Raw genomic sequence first — 13,182 nt, 5'->3', positions numbered from 1 at the left:
GTAACCTTCCACTTTAAGATACTTGACAAAGAAGAGGAATCTGAAATACAGTACAAACTAACATCCAGTTTTCAATGTGGCTTCCGTACACCTGTTATAGAAAGCTAGTGTTTGTGAAAATATGTACCAGATACTATTTTCCACTATGGGCTCAGTTTAGAAACTGTCAGCCAAATCATGAGCCCATTTCAGTTCCTAGCTCTTAAGTAGTCTTATGTGATAGAAAGAGCACTGTTTAGGGTGTTGATCAAATCCATGCCTGATTCCTGATACCACCACACCCTCTATGTGACATTGGACAAGTTGCTTAATCTCTCTGAGACTTACTTTCCTCATCTGTACAGTGGATGTAATTTTCTCTGTCTGAGAATTATAAGATAACATGTTCAATATCTGGCATGTAGTAGGTGCTTGATTCATATTTATTTATAATCACTGGTGAATTAAAATTGGAATGACAGCCTAAGTACCTATATGGCATGGATATACAAATATGAATATCCCAGGTGGCTCAGTGGTAAAAGAGTCTACCTGCTGATGTAGGAGACAGATGAGATGCAGGTTCAATCCCTGGGTTGGGGAAAATCCCCTGGAGGAAATGGCAACTCACTCCAGTATTCTTGCCTGGAGAATTCCATGGACAGAGGAGTCTGGCAGGCTACAGTCCCTTAGTTCACAAAGAACTGGACACGTCTAAGCAGCTGAGTGCACACACATACATATATGAATGCACTTGAAAGAGAGACTGGAAGAAAAGTAGTCTAATGTCGAATCCTACTGTGTACCAGGCTTAGGGTTGGTCACATTATCTAAAGCTGCACCACACATAACTTGTTTGACAGTTTGGACTGATATCGCTGTTTTAACAACCACTAAAGCAGTCTACTTAGGCAAAATACACATGCTGGCCTAATTGATTGTTTTAGAAATAGCTTATAATGGTTAAATATTTGAGCCCCTCAAATATGAAAGGACTAAAACTTTAACTTGTTGTTATTGGTGTAATAAATTCCATTAATTGTGTTTTAGGAAAGCATATTTCTTAGTTGTGCAATTCTGTTGCCTATTTGGACTACAGATTAGTGGCATTAAAGCTTTGAAACACATTTATGATTTGATTGGCAAGATAACTGATTAAGTTCTGTTTTTACTGAAAGGATATTTTGGCAGGCACTTTTATGCTTATTTTGTTTATTGTGTGGTTGATGACTGAATATTTTCACCAGCAACACAAGCCTCAAACCAGGTTCAAAACTAGTACTTGTCAAAACTGTAACATGAATATAAATCACTTAGAGATCTTGTTAAAATGTGGATTTTGATTTATCAGGTCTAGAGCGGGGCCTGAGAGTTTATATTTCTAACAAGCTTCCAGGGGTTGCAGATGTTGTTGGTCCATGGACCACACTTTCAGCTGCAAGATTGTGTAGAATCCAAGAGGTACTTAGGCTAGAATCAGAAATGAGGAGAGCCCATCTGGTATTATATATCACAGTCCCAAATACCTATTCATACTCTCTGAGTATAATCTACTTCCGTAACTGAGCCCTGAAATAATTAAAAATTTGTAGGCATTGAACAGCAGTGATTCTGTTCTTACATTTCATGTATTACAGTGATTGAATATGGTAATAGAATAATACCCTGTCATGCATTTTCAGTAGTTCTTTGTACTGTCTATTACCTTGCGTTCTACTCAGGCCCCTTCACACTGTATCTCATTGACTATGAAATGTGATGTACATGAAGCATCTCCATCTCCATTCCCTAGAGCTCTATAGCTGCCTTGTCGGCCCTTACTCTATGAATAGCAAAGAACAATGAATACAAACCACTTAAACCCCAGTCAGACTTTTGTTACCAAATGAAGAGAATAAGCAATTGTTTCCCCTAAACTCAGGCCTGATTTTCTAATCATTTACGTGAGCATTTATGGAAGCTTCCTTAGAGAAGGAAATGGCAACCCACTCCAGTATTCTTGCCTGGAGAATCCCATGGACAAAGGAGCCTGGTGGGCTACAGTCCGTGGGGTTGCAAAGAGTTGGACATGACTGAGCAACTAACACACACACACACACACACACACCATGGAAGCTTCCAGGAAGGCTGATTTCAAGTCTTTAGTCATTTAAATGAGAGCACAGATTGAGTTTTACCTGGAGAGTCCATAGCGGGTACAACTTGATTTTTGTATGTAATTTGACTACAGAGGCATCATTTTAAGACCTGTCAAATTAAATTCTTAGTATGAAATAGATGTGGCTCGAAATGTAATGCATGCCATCTGATTTGTTGCAGAACACAGAAATAGTCACAGTAAGGACAAGAGGAAAACGAAGACAAGAAGATGGAGAGGGAGGAGTAGCCTGGCTGATGACATGGCCGTGTTAAATAGCAGCTTCACCACAAGCACGCTTCCTGCCAATGGTAGCAAAACAGACAGCACAAGGGAAAAGGGGACCCACAGAAGAACAAAACGTTTTTTATCCTATCCACGGTTTGTAGAAGTGATGGTGGTAGCAGACAACAGAATGGTTTTATACCATGGAGCGAACCTTCAACATTATATTTTAACTTTAATGTCAATTGTAAGTATCTTCAAAAGTAGGTGATTTATGATGTTTCTAAATGTGCCTTTGGGAATGGGTTTCCACCCAGTGCTTTGGAGGATCATTCAGGGCTGGCATTTCCACGATTCAGGCAAGTGACTGAAGAGAACATAAGATTATTCATTGACTGCTCTTGACAATGACAATAATGAGTATAAATAGTGTTTATTCTGCATTAGACAATGTACATCTTACTTAAAAGGCATCATTTCTAATCCTCCTGACAACTCCACTAGGTAGATTGTCATTCCTATTTTGTTGATAAGAAAACTGAACCTCATAGGAGTTGAGTTGCTTGTCCATGATCATGTAAAGCCAGAAACGTAGCTTAGAGATTGCGTGTGACCTTCAGCCTGTCTGCTTCTCCAAATCATTGCCCTTTGACATGTGAACCGGCACAGCCAGGTATGGGTCACCAGTAAGACATTTATTTGGTCCCTGGTTGTGAATCAGAGTCACTGGTGGAGCTTAGTAAAATGGCTCTATCCCCTGCCCCCAAGATTTTTAATTAAGTAGTTTTGGGGTGAGGCTTAGGAATCTCTCATTTAAATTTTGAATTTTTCTGTTCCCATTTTGAATTGAAAAAGTAATAAATTTGCATGATAGAAAAACAGACCAAGCAGATCCAAAGACTAGGGGAAAAGCCTAAGTGCTTTCTCCTACCCAGTCTCCCAGAGGCCACCTATGTGGCAAGTTTATTTGCCCATGTTTCTAACCAGCACTGTCCAATAGAAATATGATGCAAGCCATGTTTAAAAACATAGGTGAATGTAATTTAAAATTTTGTTAGCCACACACACAAAAGAAACAAGAAAAGTCAATTTTAATCATGTATTTTTTTATATCTAAATGTTATTTCAAAAATATTTATGGGGTGAGTTTTCCTCCATAGTAAGACTTTAAAGCCCAGTATGGGCGTCACACTCAGAACACATCTCAGTTCAGACAAGCCACATTTCAGTTGTTCAGTGACCACTTGGCAAGTGGCCACCATGTTGGACAGTGCAGCTCTAGACACTTCTTAAGCAAACATGTATGGGTGTATTTTTTCAGAGATGGAACATATGTAATATGGTTTTACATATTCCTATTGTCTTGAAATATTGGAGATTGTCCCATAATAGTCCATATGCCCTGCCTTCATTCATTTTAAGCCTCAGGCTAGCATTCCTTTTAATAGACTGACCCTAGTTTATTTGAACGGAAATCTACTTGTATTACATTCCCCAAATGCATATGAAAAGCTGCCCTTTGGAAACATCCATTTAGAGTTTCTTCTTTCCTCTCTATGGCCTGTGGTTCTCCTTGTGCTTTCCCTGTGAATTCACCTGTGTTGTGAATCACTCTGCTATGTTCCTCATCCCCCCACCCACCTGCCTTTTCCCCCCACTCTCCCTCACCCCCTTCTTCAAGTTCAGTCCCTTGTGCCCCAACCCTCTCCTATTCTGGTGGAGGGAAAGAAAAACCTAGTCATGCCTTTTACAGACTCAACTCCATTTCTACCCCATAAATTCAGATCTGTCAAGGATTTTAATGACAAGCATGGACTTAAGGTCAAATTAATCTTGCTTGAAAATTCCAGCTCTGCTATTTACCACTCTCTGTTTAGTCTTGGACAAGTTGCTTAACTTCTCTGAGCCTCATTTTTCTCATCTGCTAAGCAAAGATTATGGTCATACCTAGTTTGAGTGTTACTATGGGGACTAAATACAAAGGCATATGCAGTTTTTAGCAAGGATCTAGTCCACAGCAAGCATTCAATGGGTGTAGCTCTAGTAATTAACGGTAATAATGGAGAAAAAAAAAGTTACCAGATTATGGAGAATATAAATGGTCGGTACATCAACAGTATTAGCAAGCTTGTTGCCCATGTGAGATTGCATAAATGGCAGTCCAGCTTCCACTGGGATGAAAATGTTCGATCAAAAGTTAATATCCAGTGTTTTGGGACTGAGAACTGCTAAGTTACGTGACAATGTGGTTTCCTTGGAAAACACCTTGAAATTTAAACTTGCTCTCATTTATTTACTCTCTGAAATTGCCATCTATGCATTTTACAAAGAGAGTTTTATGAAATATTTGTTGACTGAATGAAAATTTACAACTCCAAAATGCATATGTTTATGAACCATAAAAAGCCATGGAGACCAGCGTAAGAAGTGATTTGCTTATTGCTTACAAAGAATTCACAATTAACTGAAAAATTTATCTCGGTTACAGGTAGCCTCTATCTATAAAGACCCAAGTATTGGAAATTTAATTAATATTGTTATTGTGAACTTAGTTGTGATTCATAATGAACAGGTAATAAAGTTTCATTTCTTTTTTCTTCTCTCTGTATCCTAAATGGCATATCTAATTGATGTTGGTACAGTGGGTCAACCATAATTCTTATCTGTATTTAGGAAGGACCTTCCATATCTTTTAATGCCCAGACAACATTAAAAAACTTTTGCCAGTGGCAGCATTCAAAGAACCATCCAGGTGGAATCCAGCATGATACAGCGGTTCTTGTAACGAGGTATATGGACATCTTATCCTTCCAGTCTTTTAGTTTCTGGTCACGTTGATGGGATAAGGTTGTGTATTGCTGCTAGCCAGCCCCTAGTCCAGAGTTTTTCAGCTTTAGCACTACTGGCGTTTTGGATCAGATACTGCCCTGTGTCCTGCGGGATGGTTGGCAGCATCCTTTGTCTCTACCTATTGTATACTGGCAGCTCTCCCTCCTCTTGACTGTGACAGCCAAACTGTTGTCCAGACATTGCTAGATGCTCTCTGAGGGTGCGTGGAGGAGAGGACAGTCACACCTGGTTGAGAACCACTAACCAATAGTTACCAAGTAGGCAATAAGTGTGTTAGACAGTCCTGAAAGTAAATGCCCTTATAGAGGGGGCAGCTGCCATTCAGATTGAGCTAGTCATTACTGTGCAGGATATACATACAGTCTTGCCAGCTTTTGTGATTCTGTAAGAAGCCAGAAATGAGGATTTTTTTTTTTTTTTGAAAATGTGAATGCTCCTAGTTTTTAAATGGTGGCTTCTAGTTCAAAATATTTAAAATGCTATGCAGGACAACAAAGAAGTATGCTGGCCTTGGGCTTCCCTGGTGGCTCAGACAGTACAGAATTAATGCTGGCCTAGTTGTGTCTTCCATCAACCATCTTTGATATGGTCACAAACATTAACTAAACTTAAGTGAAAGGCATTTCTAACCTTCTCAGAATGTTTTTTCAGAAAGTAGAATCACTTGTTTCAAGGTATGAGGAAAATCCTGGGTGGAGAGATTTTCATTTGCCCTTGGCTACCGTGGTTGACAGGAGACTACTCAATGTAGCTTTTAATCTATAAGCCAGTGATTCATAAATTTTTTGATGCAAACCCCTGGCTCTGTTAACTAGCTTTTTGTCATCCCTCCCCATCCCTAACGTAGTGGTGGTGTGAATACCTGAAAGGCTGGAGTGTTTGCTTGTATTGGTGTTTACTGTTGGGTGTCAAGACCCTAAAGCAAGTGTGCTTTGCTTTCAGACAGGATATCTGCAGAGCCCATGACAAATGCGATACATTAGGTGAGTCTGCTGTGCGTGTCCTCTCTGGCTTCAACACTTTATGTCATGCTTTTCTTCCAAGCCACAAATGCTTTCTAAAGTAAATCCTTCTTTGTTTGTTTTCCTTTCTAATAGGTCTGGCTGAACTGGGAACCATCTGTGATCCATACAGAAGCTGCTCTATCAGTGAAGATAGTGGACTGAGTACAGCTTTCACAATAGCCCATGAACTGGGCCATGTGTATGTTTCCTTTCCATATTTTCATTTAATCTGCAGTGACCTAAAACTTTTGTTCCTTCACATCAGTGAGCATTCACTGGACTTTAAAAGGTGTAAGACACTTCTCGAGGCATAGTTGAGTTTGCAGGGTTGAAAAGCTTTGAACCTTGTTGGGAGAAATGACTTTGACTTCAGAAAGCTGAGTAAATGCAGTGCACCCTGTTCAGCCTTAGCTCATGTCTCTTTGGCTTAACTGAACAGGTTTACCAGGCAAGGTCTAATATGCTCCTTTCCTACTTCAAAGTGCTTCTACCTTGAAGTAGGAAAGGAGGTCTTTCTACCCCTTCCACTGAAGCAGAGAGTATATCAGCCCCGAAAACTTATCTTTGTTTAGTAGGGTCCTCCAACATTGTTGTGGCCTGCACAATTTTCCCAAACCCAGATCATTCCTGATTCTGGTTATACAAGTTTGTCCTTCAGATACTAGCCACTGAGAACAGAGGTGACCCTCTTTCAGGGGAAAGAATGAACAAAGATACAGAGAAGAAAGAAACCATTTCCTATTTATGATCACTAAGTGTCTGGTCATTATGAAATTGGTTTTTTGTTTTTGTTCTTTAGCGACAAAGCCTTATTAGAATGTGGGGCAAAACAGTATAAATTTACTTAAAATTATTCCAGTTTTTTATCTGTCATCTTTTCTCTCTACAGTGATTAAATTACTTATACCTTTTTGGAATAATTTTCAAAAATAGCTCTGTATCGATCTGCATGTCAGATGTTTACTTTAGAGATAGCATCATCTATTAAGCAAACTCTTTCGTTTGCCAAACGTTTTTTGAAGGCACTGTATATGCAGTGTACTACGGTAGGTGTAATGCAATATGCATATATAGAGGAATCTCTAATCCCAGTTCCACAATCTCTTATCCCAACTCCACATATAATGAATATATTTCAAGCATATTTTAAGAGCACATTCCTTTTATTCTCCAATGGAAATATCAGAAGGTGCTCAATATTTACAGAATAAAAAAGGCATGACTTTCAGTGAAGCCTTGATGATGGGTCAGAGTCCTTCTTAGTCCATTGTCTCTCTGTCCCTTGATTTCTCAAATACCTTCATGAAACTCAAGGATTTCTTGGAACTAGATTTGAAAATTACTGATTCTACCAGCATTTCCCAAAGTTTGGTACTCTTACACTGATTCCAAGAGAATAGTCTATGGGACGAAATAAGAGTGTTGTAATCCAGTGATTAAAAAAAAAAATTCCTAGCCATGTTTGGAGTGCCAAGGCCAAATACCATGAAGTAAAGGTTCTGACAAGTCCTGTATTGATTTTAACTCAGGTGTTGATTTTAGCTCAGTTCCCCCATACTTATTTTAACAGAATCTTTGGAGGATTTTCATTTATTTGTTTTACATGAAACCTAGTAAATTACTTTAAACCTTTAAATAGGAGATGTAGATTTCATAGTGAGGAATAGGGTGATGTTTCAATGGGGCAACTATTCCTGCCCCAGAACACGGAATAAGGAGAGTTACAGAGACAAGAATGTATTCCAAGGGCAAGGGTGTATTTGATTAACAGATTAACACTTCCCCCAAAAATAGGGCTAACAAAAATATACTGTTAGAGAAATATAATTAATTTCCTATTAATTCCTTTCCCCCAAAGAGTTTATAAACCTCTTTTAGATAGCCAGGTTATAAAATTGACATTTTAAGGAATGTAAGAATTTTAAATAGCAACAACAAAATATTTATGCCATATAGAAGTCTTAATTCACAGTTAACAGACAACTCCCCTGTAAAAACTATGCTGTTGATGTGTTTCCAGGAGCTTTCATTTATATTATCTCCCTTAATCTTTATAATCCCCACAAAGTAGATATTATTAAGTCTGTGTGTTTGGCTTAGAGATATTAAGTTAACCAAATTGTAGTAGCCAACCAAATTGTGGTAGCTAATGAAGGCATAGGAGCATATGATGTTGGAGCACCAGTTCTAGGGTAGAAGTCAGCAGGTAGCCAGATAGCCAAGATCTGGACTGAGTTGTTACAACATTCCCTTTGACTTGAGGAAAATATATGCTATTTCCCTTCCTATAAGATGGAAACAACATATACACCCTATCTCAAAAGTGTCAGGAAGTAAGAAATCAAGTAATCGGCGAATGATGTGAGTTGTGGCTTAAACAGAAAGTTGTATTCCTAGCCTGTTAGTGAATTATTTTTGTTTCGGCACTTTGTTTCCTAGAGGTAACTTTGTTTTTATGTTAAGAAAAGTGAAAATCTTTTTTTTTTTTTAATTTCCTACCATATTCTCTGACAAATTTTTCTAATTAACTTTTTCAAAATTAAATGTTAAGTTGTTATGGTCATGACTTTCTGATAAAATCCGAGAGCAGCTCGGAGGAAAAAGCAACCAACCTTCTATTTGTTGAGCATCATTGGATGCTTCAAAAATAGCTCCTGCCTTCTTGTACCAGCTTCATAGACACTGAGACTCTAAGAGTCAGGAAGAATTGGGGAAGTAATTGAGTCTCTACTGAACACAGAAATCGTTACACAGTGTTCCTGAAAAATTGTCCATATCTTGCCTTACAAGAGAGAATGCAGTTTGTATATATTCCAAAACAGGAGGTATTAGACTGAAGTAAACTCCAGTTCTAGCTCACTTAATAACCATGTGACCTTGATCAAATAGTTAAACCTCCTACTTCCCAATTTCCTCTTCTGTAAAATGTGAATAGTAATAGCATACTATTCATTGGGTCAAATAAGTAATTAAGTTAAATAAAACATCAAATGCGTTTAACACACTGGCTAGAACATTGTGAATGCTAAAAAAGTCTTGTTAATTATTTTTTAGTAAGTGCTTGATGAAGGATTATTGTTATACAACCCCTGCTATGAACAAACGTGCCTGACATTTGAATGAAAAAAAAAAGTTTTCTGTTTACATGATGAAATAAACTGGATTTTATCGAGTCATGTTGGCATGGGGAATAAACACCAGCTCCTTTGCACCAGAGAGAAAGAAGCAAGATTTGAAAGCTTTTCTTGTATTAGGTTTGGTGATGGAGGTGTTACACTGAACCTGCATCTGGGCTTTAGAATTCTGGGCAGTCATTTCTTTAAGAAAATAGACTCTTACACATCCATTACTATTAAGTCCAACCAAGAGAGTTGGAGTTTTCCCATCTGGCAATTATTGAGGGGCCTAAGGTTTTAAAAGAAAAAGGGAATAAAACAGAGAAATTACTGGGATGGACCTCACAGACTTTTATTCCAGCTTTTATTTTTATATAAAGCAAGTCAGTTTACTTCTGTCTGACTTTCTTGTTTTCATATCTAAAGATATGAAGTAAAGTCAGGGGAATTTCTCCCTAAATGCCAAGTTAGTCAGATGCATCAGTTTTGTGATTAGGAATAGTCATCCAGAAAGGAGAGCCCTTGTGAGGTTGTTGCCCAGTAGATAATTATCTGACTGAGAAAGGCATGTGGCTCATAGAACTGATGTTTCTGGATTGAGAAATGCTTCCTGTCATTTTTTTCCCCCACTTCCTTTCTGTAAGCCAAGAATGGCAAATATGTGTTAATGCTGCTGCTGAGTTCCCTCCCAGACCCAAGAGGACGTTGGCACTCCATCATAGCCGTTTTTTGGGGTGGAACCTGGATTAGTTTAAGAATTCTTTTGTGTCCAGATTTTCAGGAAGCCAGTACCAATCAATTGTCATTGGCGTGAAGCTTGAAACTATTTGCCATCTCTGAGTTAAGCCAACTGCATTGGCACGCCTCTGGTTTCCATGCTTGCAGCTTTCCTTAATGGGTTTTATTGTGCACGAACTTTGTATAGCTCTATAATGGTATACTTACATGGTTTTAGCGTCCGTCAACCTGACCCAAAAAGGAGGAGATGCCAAGACCCACCGTGAGCCTCTCATTAGAAAGCTTTTGGCTTCAGGTTTTGACACTTGACTGACTCTTTATGTGAATAGTGTTATCATAACCTGCCAAATTCTTGACTCTATAAATTGGCCTTTAACAGCTTGTTAGGAATTCCAACTACTGTATTCTAGCACCAGCTACAGCACATGCAGAGCCTCTGCAATCCCACAGAATACAGCTAAGCCAAATGATGGCCCAGTTCACATCTTTTTCTGTTTTTTTACATTAAAGGCACTTTACATTCAGTTGAGTCAAAAATCTGTTTTATTCTATTTTCTACCTTTACTCCTCTAGTTAAGTTTTGTTCTGCTCACCAGGATTCAGGTTCTTATCCATAATGCAGTAGTCTGTTAAATTTTTTCTCTTAGCTGCGTTCTCAGAGCAATTATAACAGCTCAGTCCCTTATTGTTTATTAACTGTTTTTTTTTTATCATTGTCTTCTTGGCCTTAGGTTCAACATGCCTCATGATGACAACAATAAGTGCAAAGAAGAAGGAATCAAGAGCCCCCAGCACGTCATGGCCCCAACGTTGAACTTCAACACCAACCCCTGGATGTGGTCAAAGTGTAGTCGAAAATATATCACTGAATTTTTAGAGTAAGACTCGAACTTTGAGTACAGCCTTCATGCTAGTATCTGACCTACATGCAGTGAACTCATTGTGGGAAAGAAAACGTAGAGTCAAGCATTCCTTTTGAGTTGTTATTTTTGTTGACATTCCTGGGAGGAGGGAAAAGAAAAATACTCTCTGACATCTGTGTAGTTCATGTCCTCGCCAGCACTTAGAAGACTGCAGACTGAGCTGAAGAAAATGTTGAGATCTTAAAAAGAATATGTAAATGTTGCTTCATTCTTGGTAAAGCTATAAAATCTGTTCAGGTCTTGGGGAAGAGACCATGAATGTGATAACATGATGAAGGAAGGCAAATATTTATGTGCTTCTAAGTTAGTAATTTGGGGTTGGAAAGAGATAGGGAAGTGAGACATCCCCAAAGAACATTACAGGGTGGATGAAAATTGCACAGACCTCCATGTTGTTGAATTAAAAACATCCTGTCTCTGTCTCTCTTTATCTCCTTCCCTCTTTCTCCTTTTTTGCTTTTATTTTAAGTTTCCCACCAGGATGCTCAAGGATACAATTACTTTATACAATATCCTTGTGTCACAGATTTATTGCTCTTCTCTCCCAGATGTACAGAAGGTTAAGTGATTATCCCAAGGTCACTGGGTGTATATTTCCCCAGCCACAGGGAAGAGGGGGCTTGTTAATCAGAACTCACTGGGTGTGAATTTTCCAGAAGATGTGTTTGCAGAAACATGGAAGAACTGGCAGGTTGCTGGGTTTTTGTTTTTTTTTTTCAAACGATAATCTAAAGTGTTTCTTACTGTAGTCATTTATTCACTTACCCATTCAATCAGCAAATATTTACTAAACACGGATTGCTATGGACAGGATCCTATATTTGAGTGAAAAACAAATTTTTTCACCCAAAACAAGCTTTTACCCCTAAGAAGCTTATACTCCATTGGAAAAGATGACAAAAAATAAACATTTTAGAGTAATTGCCCTGAGATGTGATAAAGGCTGAAGCAGGTATACATTTCCCCCTGGTTGTATACATGGAGAAGGAAATGGCAACTTACTCCAGTCTTCTTGCCTGGAGAGTCTCAAGGACTGACGAGCCTGGGGAACTACAGTCCATGGGGTCACAAAGAGTCGGACACAACTGAAGTGAGCGAGCATTCGTGCATGCATGCGTGTTGTATGTGTAGCCAGTGGTTCCAAAACAAGTATACACCAAAAAGTAGGACTTCAGCTTCTGGACTCAAGTTTGGATGAAAAGAATAGAGCAAAACCAAAACAACAAAAGAACGATCTTTGCTACCACTAACATGACAGAATGACCTGCACTGTCTTCTGGAGACTCTGACAGTCACATCTTATCACTGCCCTTACCACCTGCATTTTTCTGCTTCCCACAGCACTGGTTACGGTGAATGTTTGCTTAACGAACCTGAATACAGACCCTATCCTTTGCCTCATCAACTGCCAGGCCTCCTCTACAACGTGAATAAACAATGTGAATTGATTTTTGGACCAGGTTCTCAGGTGTGCCCATATATGGTAAGTGTCTGGGGTCTCTATCTACCCTCATAACTGGATTGTGAACTTTTTTTTATTCATAGTTTTCCACTGGATTCTCATGCTAACATATACCACTCATTAAGTGGTCCATTGACTATTAAGAGTAATAGTAATGATGATGATGGGGATAAATAGTAATAGTTCTCAGCACTGGATGTTTCCTGAACTTTGTCATTTCACTCTCAGCCCAAAAGGAAGATACCATTATGGTTTTTATTTTGTAAGTGGGTAAGTGAGACTCAGTGGGGGTCAAAGTAACAGAGCTGGTAATGACAGAGCTCAGCCCTTTTTTCTCTGTGTCTCCTTTTTCTTCCCACCAGCTGTTCAGAAGACTTTTATTATAGGGACTCTCCTAGATTCAGTAACTCATGAGACAAAACTGTTTCCCTGTTTTAGCTTGTCAAGACCATGTCCTAAGACTGCCTGGGGCTTGAAATCATTTCTGGTGGTAGCTCAGCTGGCAAGTGTGTGATTCTTTGATGTATGTGTTATGAACATTTGGACCAATGATATGATCCAGTGGTTAACAAGAGGCTTAGCAGAACTGTTCTTCTGTGGGATGCCCCATTCTATTCCTTTGGGTGTTTTTCTGGGAGAAGTTCAGAGATAGCTGGTGAACAGTGATTCCATGGAAATAACAAAATATTTTATGTAAAATGTATCCATGATTATGTTCATTTCTCTGTTATTCATGATAGCAAACATT

At 38.7% G+C, this 13,182-nt stretch overlaps 1 protein-coding gene across 1 annotated transcript in view; it reads left to right on the top strand.

The window, feature by feature from the left end:
* ADAMTS9 (ADAM metallopeptidase with thrombospondin type 1 motif 9) overlaps nucleotides 1-13,182 on the top strand; it is a 162,659-nt gene that overhangs the window by 24,883 nt on the left and 124,594 nt on the right. The window contains exons 4-10 of the mRNA XM_052658936.1: nucleotides 2,299-2,588; nucleotides 4,830-4,913; nucleotides 5,015-5,130; nucleotides 6,134-6,174; nucleotides 6,289-6,394; nucleotides 10,781-10,927; nucleotides 12,314-12,455. Of these exons, the coding sequence (XP_052514896.1) occupies nucleotides 2,299-2,588; nucleotides 4,830-4,913; nucleotides 5,015-5,130; nucleotides 6,134-6,174; nucleotides 6,289-6,394; nucleotides 10,781-10,927; nucleotides 12,314-12,455 (926 nt within the window). The remainder of the gene's footprint in view (nucleotides 1-2,298; nucleotides 2,589-4,829; nucleotides 4,914-5,014; nucleotides 5,131-6,133; nucleotides 6,175-6,288; nucleotides 6,395-10,780; nucleotides 10,928-12,313; nucleotides 12,456-13,182) is intronic.

This window comes from Budorcas taxicolor, chromosome 1, assembly GCF_023091745.1.
Source record: "Budorcas taxicolor isolate Tak-1 chromosome 1, Takin1.1, whole genome shotgun sequence".
Classification (NCBI taxonomy): Eukaryota; Metazoa; Chordata; class Mammalia; order Artiodactyla; family Bovidae; genus Budorcas; species Budorcas taxicolor.
The sequence above is the reverse complement of the archived record's forward strand: the minus strand, read 5'-3'. Positions and strand labels throughout refer to the sequence as shown.